The 18,091-nt window shown below is 38.2% G+C and overlaps 1 protein-coding gene across 1 annotated transcript; it reads right to left on the minus strand.

Annotated features, from left to right (window-relative positions):
* Positions 1-1,300: 1,300 nt before the first annotated feature.
* Positions 1,301-15,377, minus strand: fermt1 (FERM domain containing kindlin 1). Its single transcript, XM_084737778.1, has 16 exons — positions 15,268-15,377; positions 12,792-12,946; positions 11,531-11,628; positions 9,955-10,090; positions 9,643-9,780; positions 7,804-7,987; positions 7,583-7,685; positions 7,365-7,472; positions 5,208-5,339; positions 4,971-5,020; positions 4,397-4,521; positions 3,925-4,031; positions 3,575-3,799; positions 3,335-3,459; positions 2,002-2,143; positions 1,301-1,891 (listed from the first exon to the last, which is right to left on the minus strand). Exons 2-16 carry the CDS (start codon positions 12,940-12,942, stop codon positions 1,718-1,720), a joined length of 1,998 nt encoding a protein of 665 aa, XP_084593904.1. The 5' UTR covers positions 12,943-12,946; positions 15,268-15,377; the 3' UTR covers positions 1,301-1,717.
* Between the last annotated feature and the right edge of the window lie 2,714 nt (positions 15,378-18,091).

Genomic DNA, 18,091 nt, shown 5'->3' on the forward strand with positions numbered 1-18,091 from the left:
GTGGTGAAACCTAAGTACATTTACTCAAGTACTATACTTAAGCTCAAATCTGAGCTACTTGTACTATACTTGAATGTTTTATTTTTATGCAACTTTACACTTCTACTTCACTGCTTCAGATCTATTTTTCACTCTGCTACGTTTGTCTGACAGCTTTATTTTTCAGATTACAATTTTTCATTCCCTCCTGTCCAGGGAAAACCTTTTATCACCAAATGTGATGATTTTGAATGTTTGTGATAAACTAAAGGATTAAGTGTTCCTTTATGGGTTGAAAAAACTCTCATCCTTCTTAAAATAAGTAAAGTGTATTAGACCCCTTTCATATTAGCTGGAAAATGCATTGCCACAAAGCTGAAAACAGGACATCAACATGGAAGCTGATACTGTTGGATTGTATTTCAACAGTTAACACTAACATTTTATAGGGTGCAAACATGGCAGACGTGTGAGTACATCAACTCCCAGCCTGGGTGGGTGTGTCTCAATTCCCACCATGGGGCCACAGTCTGGTGTTTTATAACTGCTTTTAAATGGTGTGCCAACTCCACCTGCCCACCACTAGTGTACAGCAGTGTAGCAGTGAGGCGGCTGAAGAACAAAAGAGAGCATCCTACACTGCACAACAAGTAACAGCATCTGATCAAACTGAAATAAATGATGCAACCTGGAAGAAATCTTAAAGGGACAGTTCACCCCAGACTCAGTTTCCCCCCTGGTTTGTAGTGCTATTTATCCATCTAGATTTTATGGGTATGTGTTGCAGAGTTTTTGACATGTCAGCTGTAGAGATGTCTGCCTTATTTCCAACATATGGGATTAGATGGCACTTGGTTTGCAGTGCTTTAAAATATTACCTTGTGAGGCAGTTGGATTTGCAAGATATCTGTTTGCACCCCCACCAAAACTGTGATAGCAACACTTATATCAGAACTGGAGAGTATTTCCTCATTGAAAAAAGAGCAAAGAACGGCACTGAAGGCTTTCCTCAACGGAAATGACGTTTTCGCTCTTCTCTCGTCCGGCGTCAGCAAGTGCTTGATATGATGAATGATTATTGATGATACTATTAATGCATCCCACACACAGTATCTTTTACAAAATGAAGTATGACATTTCTTTGTCACCTTAATGGCAACAGAAAAAAATACAGATTTTATGAATTCTGTTTTCTTCAAGCTCAGAATATATTTGTGAAATTACACTTCACCACTGTTGGAATAAAAGTCCTTACAGTCTATGAATTAAGATGAATTCAACCATGAATGTAACAAAGGAGCAAATCAAAACTGTGAAACAATTTGTGAAATATAGAACAAAAACCTTTAATGATTCCTTACATACATTTTCTCTGTTGGACACAATGGCGTCTCCACCTAAAAAAAGCTTAATTCATACAGATATCTGTTCATCCAAGTTTTGAGAGAAAGACAAATCATGACTACATATTTACATCAACAACATTATTATCTAGTGCAGAGTTCAACACTGTAACTGTTTACAGCAGGATATATAATGACAAAAAAATTGCTATGTTTTTTCAGTGAGTGAAAATGTGGAAATTTCTGTGATACAGGATGATATTTTCTTTGGCAGTGATTTGCTCAGTGTTCAGGGTTACCACAGCTAGAATATATTGATTCTGTACTTTCACATTGTAACATGTATGTAAATAAACAACAGATGTACTACAAGAATCGCAGGCTTATGCCTTTGTTCATTCTTGGCCTCCAGTAAGTTTATGGAACAGGTCTTCGTCTAGCGTCTCGTTCTGGTCTTTAGATCTTGTGGAGAGGAAGATGTAGCCGCCTATGAACTCGTGGACCACCTTGCAGTCACAGCTCAAACAGCAGAAGGCTATTGACACGTTCTGATCGAACTCTATGGTCACCTGGAATTAAATACAAGGCATTCATGTCTCTGTGGGCAATACCCAAAATAACTGCTTCCTTCACCGAAGAGACAGATAAAGTTATAATATGTGGTACAACTATCCCTCACCTGTCTGATCTCCCAGTTAACGTTCCACTGCTTCATGTTAGCGAACCTCCATGTGGTGACAGGCAGACCCGTGGACATGTCGATACGAATCAGACGGTTGTACGAGATCCCCAGAATCTCATCCTTCTTACTGCCTTTGAATCTGACACAAAAGGATAAAGGGATAACCTCTTTAATTATCACTAAAAATGATACTGTCACGTTAAAATTTGAGGTTTTTCTGGTACTCACATGCATCTTGGATGAGCTGATCACAAGTAAAGAGCTTTAAGTACATGAGCAGGGAAGTGACAATGCATCTCAAGTGACCACGGGTGATCTGATTTCACTTCCCTGCTCTTTTGCAACTAAACACTTTTGTCAACTATTTTGTCAGTTGAATGTCCATTACTGCCCATTTGGCCATTCAATATAAAGATTTAACTATTCGTTCCTTTTTTTTCAGTTCAGCATCACACTAAACCCATCTAACAGCCTTCATGATCCTCATGTTCTACCTGTGCTGTCATCAGTGCGACAAGATAGATGCTTCGTGTTGCGTTAAGACTTTACAACTCAACTATGAGCAGGACACACTATTTTCTCTGACTGCATGTAAATGATGAAGATGATAAAGAAAGGCATTACTCAGAGCAAGAAGAAGTGTACAGTCCAATCAGCTCTCTCCGGGTCTCCTCTTCCCAGTAACAAAATGTTTTTTACAAGGAAAGAAACAACTTAATGCTTTGAATTTAATGCCAAATTTACAAGAAGGCATGAGTAATTAAGAATTTTCAGAAGACGTTTCACTTCCCAGCTCTGTATGCAAATGAACACGTTTGCAAAATGTGTTGTTGTTTTTCACCAGTGGCCCAGTAGTAGCCAACACACTGAGACTAACGGACACAATAAATTTTTCACAAAAAGTGAGTACAAATTTACAAGAAGGTGCATACTATTGAGAATTTGTCATAGGTAATGTTTCGCAAAGTTTATAAAGCATCTTCTCACTAAACGGTTTTCAAAATTGCATGATTTTCTAATGGAGTGTGTTGACAAACATCTGCTGCTTATCTTGGCCATTACAAAAGTCCATGCAATTTGCATCACACTGAACCAAGGCAGTCCTTAAATGTGGCAGAGGATACATTCACGTACACACTGCTAAAAGAATGTAGTCCTAGATCACCTCTGAATATGGACTGAGCCATCAGATCTCAATGCATCTTGGGTGCTTGCACATCTCTACTTGTTAATTGTGATTGGATCACCCAAGACACATGTTAATACCAGGTGTAAACAGGCTCAGTGTCACCAGTTGTATATGTATTACACCTAAATGTGTTCACTGTACCTGACAATGTAGTAGTTTATACCAAACTCTGGAAGCGACTGCCAGGCCTGGATGAAGCGCATCTTTGCCTCCATTAGGGACAGCCGTGCTATGTTCTGATGAGCCTCCAGGATACGTGCTGTAAGCTTTCAACAATCACCAGAGGCAGATTCAACAAATACGTTTAGTGATGACAACAGTGATGTAATTCTGATTGCTGTTGGCAAAGTCAATTATATTGCACGTAGCCCTTAAACAGACCTGTTTGGTCTTGTGCTTTTTGGCGTAGCGTGGGGAAACAAAACATTCAGCATTCATCTCCATAGCATCGAGGTCAGGAGCTGACTGGCCAGGAGGGGGCGCCAGGCTCTTCATTTGCAGGAAGGACTGGATGTTCTTCACTTCTGACTTATAGGAGCTGTAGGCCATTGTCTTGCCCTTGGAGGCCAGGATACATGCAGCTTTCCACTTGGCATACTGTGTTTCCTGCAGCAGAGGACAAGTACAGGACGCTGAGACTTACAATATCAACCCCAAATTTATATACTTTAAAAAGAAGCAGAATTGCGGGAAAATGGTCATAAGCAGGGGGACGAGGACGTGGACCTTACATTGTCACATCGGATGTACACCTCATTCATTCCATCTGCAACTGGGAGCAGGAGCTTGATGCCAAACTTCTTGTCTGTCACATTGACATCAGGGACCACCTCACAACCTGCAGAGGAAAAAATAGTAGTGAATTTAACCACAGAAGAAGAGCAGCAAGATACAAAAAATCTGCTAACATTACCAATGAATAAAACTGTTAAATTTGACTGTGATAGTCAATATTTACTAATTTTCCCTTAACCAAAAGTAACAGAGTTTATTTTAGACTAGATTATAGATTATATATTACATGCATAACATATTTTTTTATTATTAAACAATGAGAATATCTTGGTTTGTAGCCTTTGTAGAGAATAGTTCATGCTCACAGGCAATAAAGACATAATCACACACCATGGGAATGCTTTAATTGGGAGTTATTAATCCTCAGCAACACAGAACACAAGAAGAAGTGTTTCATTTTTCACTGACCTCGTAGGTGAAACTGCTCTATGGGTTCTCCAAAGGAGGCCTCCTTGTTCTTGTAGTAGGAGATGGTGGTGTCCTTGAACACAAACCAGTACTCTTTGTACGGCCGCAATGTTAGTCTTTTGGGCCTAATTCAAGACAGCAAAAAAAGACAAATCGTTGTTTTTGCAATGTAGTTTATGACCTTATCTAAGTAAAGGTCTGAAGAATAAGACATTTTTTTCAAAATAGGACAGGTCACTTATTCAGAGAAGTGAGCAGCTCATCAGAAGGTTTTTTCCCTTTAATCCATTATCTGATCATCTGGAGGCCATTGTTACCATCATTAAGATTAAAAGGGACATGAGTGCATATAATAAATTTGTATGAAGAACATTTCACCCCTGTTCCATAAATCACTTTGAGGCCATTCCAAAAATATCTTGCAAGCCACTAAATTTAGCTGATTTAAGGGCACTGGACAGGTGAAGTTTTAAAGGTTTAAAGATCAATTTCACAGTTAAGTATTCAAGATTTTACTTCGGTTATTGATCATCTTCATGTGTTAGGAATACAGGTTGAAGAAAGGTGGATTTACCTAAAGAGTCGGAGGGAATCTGCCAGCTCTGGAATGTCTGTAATGTCTTCCTGGGGGTGGGACAAACAACTGTCAATTATCCTGCGTCTTCTCCTGACATCACCATGTTAAGACATGCAATCATCGGAGGCCTACCTATCACCCCTGCTTAAAAGACAGCTGTTTCTACTGTTACAGACCCGAAAACCTTGAAATTACACTTAACATCCACTTTAGAGTCTAAAAAAATATGTTTACCAGAATTCTGTCTGTGTGACCGCCTTCAAGTGTCACCTCCAGGTTGGACAGGGCAGCCTCTACTTCATCTATTTCTGGTTCGTTAGAGTGGTCCAGTGGTTCAGTTGACATGGTCAGTTTGCAAATGTGATACTGTGGGGTAAAAAAAAAAACATTTTTACTCCATGAGTAGAAAACCCTAATTTCATTATAGCAATAATCAAATATTTTGTTTTGAAGCAACAAGAACGAGTCATTCTGAAGTTCTCCGACATGACTTAAGAGGTTATGCAAGGCAGGCGTGAGTCAGAGGGTGGTTTGAGCATGGCCATGTGTGCCAGCCATTGCACCAATGTGTAGGTGAGTGCAACACTGATCTGAATCACTGTCCCAACAGTTGCAAAACAACAGCTGAACAGATCAGAGATCTGCTGAAATTTAGACACAGATAATGTCACAGCTAAAACTTTGCTGCGGTTAACATGAAAATCATTAGTTCTTTAGAGCTAATTGGTCTTATGGGACCTATACTTCTTACCATACTACTTAAACTCTCTTCCTGTACCTCTCTTTCCTTCTTGTCTCTCCCATCCTCCCTCTTCTGTGGGATTTTCCTCATGTCCTGACATGTCCTCACATTGGATTAAGACACCAAACCCCCTCTCCCAGATGGATAATATTTTCAGCTCCAAAACACACATAAACTGTACTTAAAACTAATTTAGGCCACATTACTCTGCCCCTCAGAGAACTGTTCATGATTGCAAGCCAATTTATTAAGCCTGGATGTTTATAATTCACTGTGAGGGCCACAAACTACTCTAGCTATCATTCAGATGCAATGTTTAATAACTTTGAAAGTATGATTTATTGATGAGCTTTGTTATGCTGAAGATACAGGTTTTAGCACTTCTCCAGTGATAGCCAGTTATATTTATGAATAACTTGTGTTGAGCTTCGATTAGGTGATTATATTTATAGTTATATAAATATAAATAGTTATAAATAGTTATATTTATATTTAAGTATTTTTTAGCAGGAAAGTCTTACTGGCCTTTGAAATAACCTGCCTTCTGGAATGGGCTATACTTTTGGTTATATTAAATAAATATTAAATAAAAGTTAGCAGGTACATAAACAAGTTATTTCATATTATTAGCATATTATTAGCTAATTCATATTACATGTTCTGTAATCTAACAATGGTGATGCCCTCCTTATATTGTCCAAACATAACTTTAAATTACTTCAATTATGAAAAATCATGTTAGATACAATAAAGCCAGTGTGTTATTCCAGATCTAGAACAGCTGTTACCAAACTTTTTAGGCCATGAGCCCTTTCTACATGCTGACCAGGTTGATGCACACCCAATCCTCCACACCTTTAAAAAAAAGCAACATAGTCCATTTGTTGTCATTGCCATGGTGATGGCAATGAAGTTACACACAATCTGCAGAGTAAAGAACAAAGAGAATGACACGTGCATAGGATCAGAAACCGATACAGTCAGTTCTCCCACTGTCTGAAAACAGGGAGATGTGCGTGTGGGTTGAGTAACCTTGAAGTAGGGGTGGGTAAAAATTTGATTCTTAAATACATCACAGTCTTGAAAGATTATGAATCAATGCAGAAAAGCCTGTAATCAGAAACTTAAAACTCAGTTCTTTTGTTGAGGATGTAGATGGATACCACCTGAACAGCACCCGCTGGCTTAAAAGCTAAGGTAAGGAAGCATTTTGGCTTCTATGAAGCTGAAGGCAAGAACTATGTGTAGTTGTATCTAAAGTAATTACAGATCATTACAAATACACTGTGTTTTAAAAGCAGTAAGTAGTCACACAGTGAGAAAAATAAATCATGTATAGAAGTAAAAAAAAATGATGTATCAATAATTATTTTATAATGACATTGTAGAAGAGATCAGAATCAAATCTAATCTTGAGGCTCCCAAGAGATTCCCACCACTACCATATAGTAATAATAAGAATACAAAAATTACAGCCTCTTGCACACCCCTTAGGGGCAGCTGGCATACCCCAACTGCTTCACACACCCCACTTTGGGAAACCAAAGTGGGGTGTGTGATCCAGAGTAATGTGTCTCTATTGACTCTGCATTGTGTTACACATACAGAACCTTATATCAGTGTCATGAATGTGATTGCATATCGTTCACCTGTAATGAAGCAAACATCAGCATCTCCTCCTCAGTGCAGTCTATCTCCTCCAGCAGGATGGACCAGCGAGCTTGTTCATACAGCTGAGTTATTCTGACGGCATCATACTAAAACACAAGAAAATGAGCCACACTAACTCAAATTTCATTCAAAGTCCACCCTAATTTTATTTCAGGGAGTTTAAAGAAAATGAAATATGACTTTTTGGGTCTCTTACTTTAGGATTGAGGTCAAAGAAGACGTTGTACTTGAAGCGCAGCAAAAGCTTTTCTTCATCTTGGATGTCTTGCTCCATAAGAGAACGAGACGAGTCCAACCACCTGTAACACATAGCAACAACCAGCAGATGAGCCATGGAAACCATTCAAATTATGTAACTCTGATGGTTAAATTGATGATAATTCCAGTGGAATTATATGTTTCTGTATTGTTGTCTACCCTGCATTGTTGACTGCTTTGTCCACTAGTGAGAGCGGCTGGAACATCTTGGCCAGCTCAGCAGGCGGCAAGTTTGGCTGGCATTCAGCTAGAGGGTTTTCTCCAAACCAAAGACTTGTGGCAGACACCGGCATCCCATTCTCTGGGTCGTAGGTGGCTGTCATGGTCTTACTGTACATTGGGCCTTTTGTAAGGAGAAGAGAAGTTAAATGATTAAAATCCAACTTGTAAAAAAGTGCTAGGATCCAGTATATGTTCATAGCAATAGGGTACTGAAAGGAATGGTGAGGGGAAATGCACTTGCAGTTGAGATCTGTCAGATAGTATAGGAGGTGTGAAAGTGGAAAAAAATGTTTAAAACAAAAAGAACATTTTAAAAGAAGAATCAACAGTTAGAATAAAAGTTTGACAGGAAGGTTGAGACTCATAAAAACCAAATAACGCATAATGAAACTCGAAAGGTAATGACTGGGACAACATTAAAGGGTGCAGAGATCAAAGGTCTTAATTAGAGTGATTTTTAGGTTGTGTGGGATCCCAACCGGATACTCAGCTTACTGTAAGAGCGAGAGTGCGTGTTACGGGAAACCTTGAAGAACATGGCAGCACACTGAACAATTCTTTCAGATCTCGCTGATGAAAACTGTGGCCTGTCAGATCTCAGCAGCACTATATTTAGATATTTCTTCTTCTCCTACTCCAGCAGTAGTTCGCTCATAGAAATAGAAATGCTATCCGTTCTAGGGCTGGACACTAATCTGAATGTATTGAATTAAAAGACATAATGAATTTTATTCTGGCATAAATGTAGGGAGAGCTGATTTTTCATCCAAAAGTTGCCAGAATCCCATACAATTAAAATGAGAACAAGTACAACAACCAATGATGTTTAGCTCGAAGTTCAACCATCCAGTCAGGCTATAACCCAGTCCAGAAGACAGGAATCTTCAACTGGTTGTAGTGTAATTAATTAGGATAAACAATTAGTCAACATAAAGAAGAAAGTGCAGTGTTATCTATCCTTAATGTTCTGACTGCATAAAAAGTAAACTTTTCTAACTCTGATTTAACTCCAATACATTATGACAGTCTTCCTAAAATTAGAATTGTAGCTCCCATATCGTGACACATCTCTTATCGCCAAATTCTTGCCAATACACGCCTTTAGTTGTAACAAGATATGTTGACTTTATGAAACTTAGCATGTTATAACAAGAACGTGATAAGTTTGTATGTCATAATAACATGAATATATCTTGTTATAACATGAAAAAACATTTTGTTATTACAATAACAACCAGTATCAGTGACGATGATCCATTTTTGTTTTTGTGGTGAGGCAATAAGCTGCTGCAATTTGTCTGCAGTGAAAAAGATGTATTCAAGTTACAATCCACATTTTTCCCCTGGTCATTTGCGATCCCTTCCTTCACTAGTGGCCCTCGCAGCCACTACCCTAGTACCACTAACTAGAAATGTAAAACAAATAAATGTATTGTATGGAATCCGTCCGATTAAATCAATTAATCCTTAATCTGCTTTGAGCTAAATAGAAAAAAGATGGACTTGTAATAAGCAAAGTGATATACGTTAGCAGGTACTCCAAATGCAAAACATCCATAATGCAAGCAACAAATTTAAATGATTGTGGAGGCCACCATTACAGTACAACCTTCCTCTATGAGAAAATAGTCATCTTAATAAGATTTCTTTTCATTATGTGAGTATTAGCCTGAATCCTTTCAAAGATGTTGCAGCGGAAATAAGATAAGGTGCTTCTGTAATGTGAAACTTTTGATTTTTAGTCTTGTTATGAAACAGCTCTGCGTTTCTTAGTACCTGTGCCTCCTGGCCCCCCGCTAAGTAAATCGATGTCCCAGAGGTCTTCCTGTGCTGAGTTCTTGTCTCTCTTCTTTTTCTTCTTGGAGGGATCATCTGGAGGCTTCAGCAGGGACAGTTCCTCAGATCTTCTGATGTCTGAGATGAGGCGAACAGGAGACGGCGTGAGGGATCAGGAGGAATATGTAAGGAAGGTGAGTTTTAATTTTAGATCAATAGAGGATGATAAATTCTATCTAAGACACACTAAAGCATAACATAAGCAGCAAGGACAAAGGGATACTGCAATCAGAAAGGAGACGAAAAACTCACTAAGTACTCGACAGATCTCCGTCACCGTCTTGAAGACCACACTGGAAAAGCTGACGGTCATTTTGATGGTTTTCATATTGGGGAGCTGCAGCAACAGGGGTTTGTGCTGGGGTGTATAGCGCAGGTCAGCATCAGCCTGTGTGACAAATGAATACTTTTTAAACGCACAGTATGTAATTTCTGACGCTCCGGGGCTCTCTTACATCAGAACAAAGAAGTGTGCGATCATAGCAGGTGTTGTCTTCATTATTAAACAATCAGATGAAAATCCATCTGACATTACCCAGGCAGAAATTGTTCACAGGCGAGGTAATGAAATAAAATTTTATTTACATTACACTGAGTCACATTCGCTGATTACTTGCTCACTCTCTGATGTACTGAATCCTGTTTCTCTGGAAGTTATAGTAACAGACGAAAACACACCATTACCTTTAATAAAAGTTTGACTATATCTGGAACATTTGGGATATTTTTTTAATATAAAATATATCTCTTTTTTTTGCCATTTTTGTCATTTCAATGGGTAAATGTTACATATTTTACATTTAAATCATATGAACCACACATGTATGTACACAAAGAGTTTATTTACTATAAAGTGATGTACACACCTTCAGTGTAGGTAATAAACACAAAAATTAGATAGTCTGCCTATTTTTGCGGGGGACCTCTGACACATGCATGTCATCATTTTGTATACATTTTGATATTTTTCAGCACAAATATGGCCATTATTGCTTTGTTGACAGTAGAATCCTGATTGAACTTTTGAACGTTCTCTGAATGATGCTTGGCTGTACAACATGTACACTAAACCACTACCTTGACCTGCTGCCTCATTGACAGCTTACATCACTACATCATACATCAATGTCGCAGCCATATTGGTCCGGTCAAGAATGTAAATGGGGCAACTACCGTTTTTCTGGATAAAAAACACTATAATGTTTACATTTCTGAATCGATGAGTCATGTTATATTCAAGGGTGGTGTCGATGTATAGATGTCTATGATTAAAACAAAAACAAATGATCTAGTTAAACGTCATCTGAAGTAGCGTGGGATCATGGGAGTTCTTGTCTTCATTGTTAAACAACCACAATTGCAGATGAAAATCTATCTGTCAAATCATGTTCATAGATGACGTGATGTATTAAAGTTGTATTCATGTTATGTTTAGTCATGTTTACCAATTTCTTTCCTCACTCTCTGATGTATCCAGCGTTAGAGCAGCTAGTAGGAATTCCCCCATGTTTGAACATTGTTAGAAACTTGAAAAATATAAGTTCACAACTAAACAAAATATAACATAGGTCTTGCATTGTTAGACATTTTTGTGCCAAAATGTTACACATTATACTTTTAAGAAGCCACAAACACACACCCCTCACAACACACACAAGTGAATGCCTATGCCTAGGCTATTTTACTCTGTTATGGACATTCAAAGGCAGTAGTTTTTTAGAAATGCTTTTCAAGGGAAACTTTGAATTGCTTTTGGAATAAAAATTGTTAAATTAGAGCCAGCACAATTATTAAAATAGATTAAACCCCTTTGGTTACTTTGTATTACCTGAATTCCATACTTGTCCAGGGTCCAGTGGGTCTTTAGCAGCCAGCATTTCCTCTGTTCCCACCACAGGGCATGGTCTGACCAGTCCTGAGGAGCCTCTGCAGACAGACAGATTAAGTAAAACACATTACTACTATTATTAATACCATTTTACAATCATATCTCAATTTTAAAGGGCAGCTCACACCCAAAGTTACTGCACACATTTACATGTCAAGTTTAAATGGTCTTGAGGTGAAGCTCTGGCTTTGTAGCTAAAATATTTCAAAAACCACGACATCTGCTACGAATACAAACACATTCTGAGCCCACTGTTGTGTAGGTGGCTGGACATGATTTAAGTGTGGTTTTATTAGTCTACCTGACATCATGTTTTGGTGCTGGCTGAAATCTGTCTGTTGATGACAAGCTACTTAGTCATCTATTATGTCTCATGCTCTTTAAACAACCTTATTAAAGTCACCTTCATATTATATTAGCTCCTTGGTGTTTATAGGTAACTGTAAAGATATATCAGATCACATCCTGGCTGAACTTTGGCCCCTAGGGCCACACATGCCAATGTATTGTGACTGAACAATGGCACTGCAGTGTAGAAAAATGCAGGACAAACAAGGGTGTGGCTTGACTAACAGACCTGTAGCGGCAGCAGGGGGAGGTTGAGGCACTGTATGTAAAAAAACATTGAATGGATGTGCTTTTATTGGGTAAACAAACCAAAAGTTTTATAAATGCAAGTAAGTAGAAGAGGAAGAGAAATATAGTTCCAGTGCGGAGAGGCAATTGAAATTTTTTCTTTTTTCTTCAAACCAAGAGCATGATGACTTTTTAGATACATCTGACTACATTATTTCAGTCTGAAGTGCAGACTTACAGATTTATCAATAGCAGAATCCAAGTTCTATAAAATCCGGGAATCAGCCTTCAGTTCAATACCAAACATATCGATCTCTCAATTATATAATGCTTTCTTTCATGCCAGAAATGAAAAGACCCTGTACATTAAAGAAAAGTAGGGTAAAAAAAACAGGAATACAATCTCTTTCTGTAATGTGAATATATTTTCTCATGTTTCTCTCTAGTTACATGTAAAAAATTTCAATGAGGTCACTGTACAATGTCAGCCACCATGCAGCACCCCTGGAGAAGTTTTAGTGCCTTGCTCATGGGTACCAAAAATAAAATGCAACACACACTGTAAGCAAAATATAACCCTGACAGATTACTGTGCGACAGTTTTCAGCCCGTCCAAGACACTTACTGATCTTCTCCACCAGCTTGAGCATGAGACCTCCAATGTGCAAGTCACCCTTCACCCTCAGCTTAAACTTCATGGACTCATCTCCCACTTTTTGATCCACCTGCACGGATAGCTCCCATGATGTCTCTCCATACTCTGCGGCTGTGATCATGGCCCTGTTAGAAAGAGACAGATGTGAGACAGTGCAGAGATTAAAGACAGGATGCTCCCAGCTTTAGATATTGCCATCACAGGAGTAAAAAACTACCACTATCCCTAATTAATGACACGGTGGGGGAATTCCACTCAAATATGTTGATTCTTCTGTTGCTTTCTTTTGTTTGGAAGATTAGGAAACATCTGGAATGACAACATGAGTCAGCGGATTAAGTGTGTCTCAACATCCTGTGGGAACATCCAAATTAACTTGGCCAGCAGTTAACAAACAGGGATCTCTCAGTGTTTCTGTTGTAAGTGGCCACCAGTAGAGCAGATTTTTCACCCCACGTCTTCTGCAGTATCTCTGCAATGATACTGCAGCCCCTGAAGTACTCCTCTCAGCTGATATAAAATATATATATAAATAAGACATGAGCGAGCATACAGACTGGCAGATGTACTGGCTGGTGCCAGCAGGAAAAGAGATGAGACTGCATTCATATCACACAGCTCTGCAAAGAAAGGCACAGATATGGTGGAGGGCTTTTGGATTTTAATTATGAAAAAGGTTGAGTGGATGAAAGACATCAGACAGGTAAGAAAGGGGAGAACAAGAACGGAGGAGGAGCAGGGAGGGTACAGCTGTGGAATGCGTGACGAGCAGGGACACGAATCTGCTGCAGGAGAGACCATGCAAAACAACAGTCTCCACACACTGCATCAGATTCCCTTTGTTTCACATCCAAACTCTGAAAATGTGTGAACAAAGATACACAATCACACACACACTTGTCTAGACCGGGGGTACCTATAGAGATACCTGTTTCATTTGTCCTGGGTAGCCCAAGTGGAAGAGTACTGTGCGTGAAACTGTGTTGCCGCGAGGCTAGGTTTAATGAACACACTCTGCTTTCTTTGTGCTGCTCCCTCCCTAGTATGCAGCTTTAGGGTACAGTTAAAAGTTTGAGCTTGCATGTCTGCTGAGGGGAAGGCTTGTTGAGATGTGTTGGAGAGAGCAATGAATTGACTCCCACAATATTACACTAGCTGCAAAAGAGACCAGAAAGTGATGGAAGGAGCGATGATGTCATTTGGGGCTTGTCAAAATACAATCAACAGAAAATAAAATGTATCTTTCATACAAAATACGAAATGTTTGAAAGAGCTGTCATACTCACACTCCTGAAAAGATAGCCAATGTGAAATGTGTCTCAGAGATTTTATTATAAATTTTAATTACTGTTTCTCATTTACAAGTAACAATATTAATATTTAATTTCCAACCTAAACCTCCTTGAATGAGTGGACTTATAGCACTGGAAAAAGACATGCACACTCCATTAAAGATATAACATACCCTTTTTTCCAGTACGACAACTACAAGATTAGTCAATTTATCGATTAGTTCCTTTTACTCTTCTATGACAGTAAACTGAATTTCTGTGGGTCGTGGACAAAACAACATTTGATGTCACCTTGGGCTTTGGGAAACAGTGATTAACAGTTTTCACCATTTCCTGGCATTTTAAGGCCTAAGCCACTGACTGAATAAAAATGATCAACAGATTAACCAAAAAATTTAAATAATTTTTATACTATAAGACGAGGGTTCCCAAGAGTTAATGTCAAGGAGCCCCATAATAGATGCACATCAGACCCCCAATTTGAGACAATTTTATCTTCTCATCCTCTGAGTATTAAAAAAGGTCAATCAAAGATCAAACTAGGATCACTATAATCAATGAAAACTGCCATCCTGATTTCCTCCTTTGTTGTTCCAACTCCCAAAACATGTGATAAAAGTTAAAGTTTCTCCAAAATCCCACTATTCCCCCTTCTGTTGGGGACCCCCTTCAACCCACTCCACCACTCCTGTTGGTCCCTGGACCCCAGTTTGAAAACCACTGTAATAAGAGGCAATATTCAAAAGTATCTCTTCTTATTGTTAGAATAATTCATACCACGGCAAATGTTTGAAATAAAAAACACGAATGATGACAGTGAACCCTGTGGCAGCTATCAAATATCAGTTCTTTTTTCCTTTATAGCCACCAACATTTCTGTTAAAATTTTAGTATTCACAGGTCAGTCAGCCCAGGCTTAGTATGGTAATAATGTTACAATAAAGTTGTACAAATGAACAATTAACTTCCTTCTGAGTAGGCCTACCACAGACACACAAACAAGTCCCAACTGGACCGTTCCCCCTCATATGATGTGATTTTTCTCGTCAGGGCCATGAGACCTCTGCTTTATTCAACCCCAGGTGGCTAATGACCTATAAAACTAACAGCAACTAACGGCTGTGTTTAAGTAAAGTATCTGAAACCACCCTTACCTCGGTTCAAAGTTTTCTGTCGGTGAGTTATTCCTAGAAATATCTTACGAAGTGGAGCGACGCAGGACTGAGGATCCTTGGGAAGTAAAACACGCCCAGTTCAGACAGGTAGAGGCAGACACGGGAGGTGGAACCGTTAGACAAGGAAGTGGGTTAACTACAGGGTAGTAATGGTTAAGTTAACAGAAGTTAAGCTATTTAACGTTACAGAATAAAAGGTGGCAAAGTAGGTGTTCAAAACCTACTGCTGTTTTATGTTTGTTAGCTAATTAATTTGAGTAAAATTTGAAGGGATAATAGTGGTAACTCGTTAAATGTGTAGTTATTCAAATGGTGATATGATATGAGCTAGCTAAGCTAAATAGTGTTATGCTGAAACGTTAGCTTCCCGAGACTCCAAAATTTAGCTAACATACTTAACATGCAGGTAAGCTAGCTGTACCCTACGAAGCATATGCTAACACCCCTCCGTTACAATGTAGTAACATCAAACATTATGCTAACTTAATTAAAGCATGGCAGTAAACAACTGTATAAACAATTAGTATTTAGCGTTTCAGAGACAAAATAATCTTAATGTAATCTATTGAGGTAATGAGGTTTTATGTTGCTTTACACAGTACTTCTACACTACATTTCAGATGCCAACATTGTACCTTTTACTCCACTGTTAGATTTGCTTGTAACAGAGTATTTCTACATTGTGTATTGCTACTTTTTCTTAAGTAAATGATGAGTTTTTGTTACACCTCTGCTGCTCAGTATACAAACTGTTAGGTCAATTAAAGTTAGACTTAAAGGGGCATTCCACCAAAGGTAGAGCTAGTCAGTCTGTGGAAATGGCACTAGTTGCTGTGGTATTGGATGACTCCTCATGATGCTATCATCAAAGTCTCTCATGACTCATACTGGGAATAGAGTTCAATACTAAATTGCTGAAATACTCATTTAAGATAGTAGCAAACAATATCCACAATATACACGTGGCAAATAACTACCCTACATTAACACAAGGCTGCTCTGTGTATCAGAATACTAAGTTACAAGATGATTTAATTAAGATGGTTTTCGAGGATTTGAGTATGCATACTGTCAAATAAAGCATAGTTACTATGAAAATATCGTTTTCACATAGAGCTCTTTCAGTGGATTTAAAGAGACAGGCCCACAACACGATGAATAATGCTTTACCTCGGATGAATCAACCCACCTTCCCTAATGCCCACATCCTGCCCAATGAGTATATCAAGATGAATCACTTGAGTTAGACTTTTTCACAAAATGATATTGCCAGCTCATGAAACTACAATAACACATCAGTAAAACTGATGGATAGCCTTTTTATCATTTGTGCAGATGGTGTTCTACTGATAACCAGCCAGGGACACTGACATATAGCCAATTTTGTAGCTTTTAATATGTAGGTGTGTTTCTTCAGCAGTTTGTGCATGACTTGAATTCTTTTCTGTCACCGCCACTTGGTCATGAGGTGAGCCCGTGTGAGAAGTCTGCCACCATCTGGTTTCTATTGGTAAGATCATATTGTATCTTTTTGCCTTGGATGGTAGTTCAACAAAATGCATATGACTTAATAGGGACTTCTGCCTCATGCATTCAACTGGAAAACATGAATAAAATTACAGACAGTTTGAGCACAGACTGAAGTTGGAAGTTACATTTTAAAGGACTGATATATAAGAACCTACTGTTCAAAATACACAATTTGGAGTTGTAGTCCAGTGACTACCTGCCAGACTCCATTAACATATTTATCAGTAATTAATAGCTTTAAAGCTCTACTCCTTCTAAAATATTATGAATGATTTCTTACGTCTCAAACAGACGGTAAACTCATTTTGAGAACATTCTGTTGTAATTTTCATTCTTATTAACATGAAACGATCAAACAAAAAACAGGCCCTGTCCACAATTTCAAAGAATATGCTGGCTGTAGTGTTGTCAGAGAAGCCAATTTAGCATGTTTCTTTAATCTCTGATTACATATCATGGTCATTTTAGGATTTAGTACAGTATATATATTGCATATTTCTACTTTAAGATAACTGTCTGTATTTTGAATAAATGGTAACCTCTAAACTGTGACAGTTATTAATCAGTTTCTGCACACTGTCACTACTAAGTTTCATTAAAATGCAATGATTAAATCATAGTTGTTGTCAGGTATCCAATGCTTAAATTGCTGTAATTCTTCATTTTTTATGCACCTACCTACTAGGTGTGCATTAGATCAAACTCAATTTAACCTCAAAATAGTGGAAAGAGAAAAAAACATAAATAAGTCTGCAGAAAAGAAATTTGTACTTGTTTAAATGTCCATGATATTATGGCTGTCCCTTCTTAGTCACACAGTCGAAATGTCTGTTATTTTAATTCTTGGCAGATGAAGACATTTTTACTTGGTTAGTCATTTTTATGGTAATTTAATGGGCAATTAGCTATTAGTTATTAGTCATACAGTAACTGGAAAATGATCGTCATATCTCTAGCATCACAGTAATATTCCCAAACACTGTATACTTTGGTCTTTTTTTAAGAGCTCCATCTACATGACTGCCTTCTTCTGCAGAGAGACATTGGTAAAATGTTTGAGATATTTTTCTGTTAAATCAACCAACTCATATGTATATTACTTTAAGGAAGTTCTGTTGCTGCCACACAGTGGCGCCAGTACACCATAGGAGTTGGAGGGTAGAATGATCCAAAGATAATGAACCAGTTCTGAGAGAAATGTGTTTCTTGTATTTGGTGAAGAAACTGGCCACTGTTTGCTGTAATTCTGAAGTTCTTTGTTTTATGACATGTA

Source organism: Lutjanus erythropterus, chromosome 15 (assembly GCF_056507025.1).
Source record: "Lutjanus erythropterus isolate fLutEry1 chromosome 15, fLutEry1.hap2, whole genome shotgun sequence".
In the NCBI taxonomy this organism is placed as follows: domain Eukaryota; kingdom Metazoa; phylum Chordata; class Actinopteri; order Lutjaniformes; family Lutjanidae; genus Lutjanus; species Lutjanus erythropterus.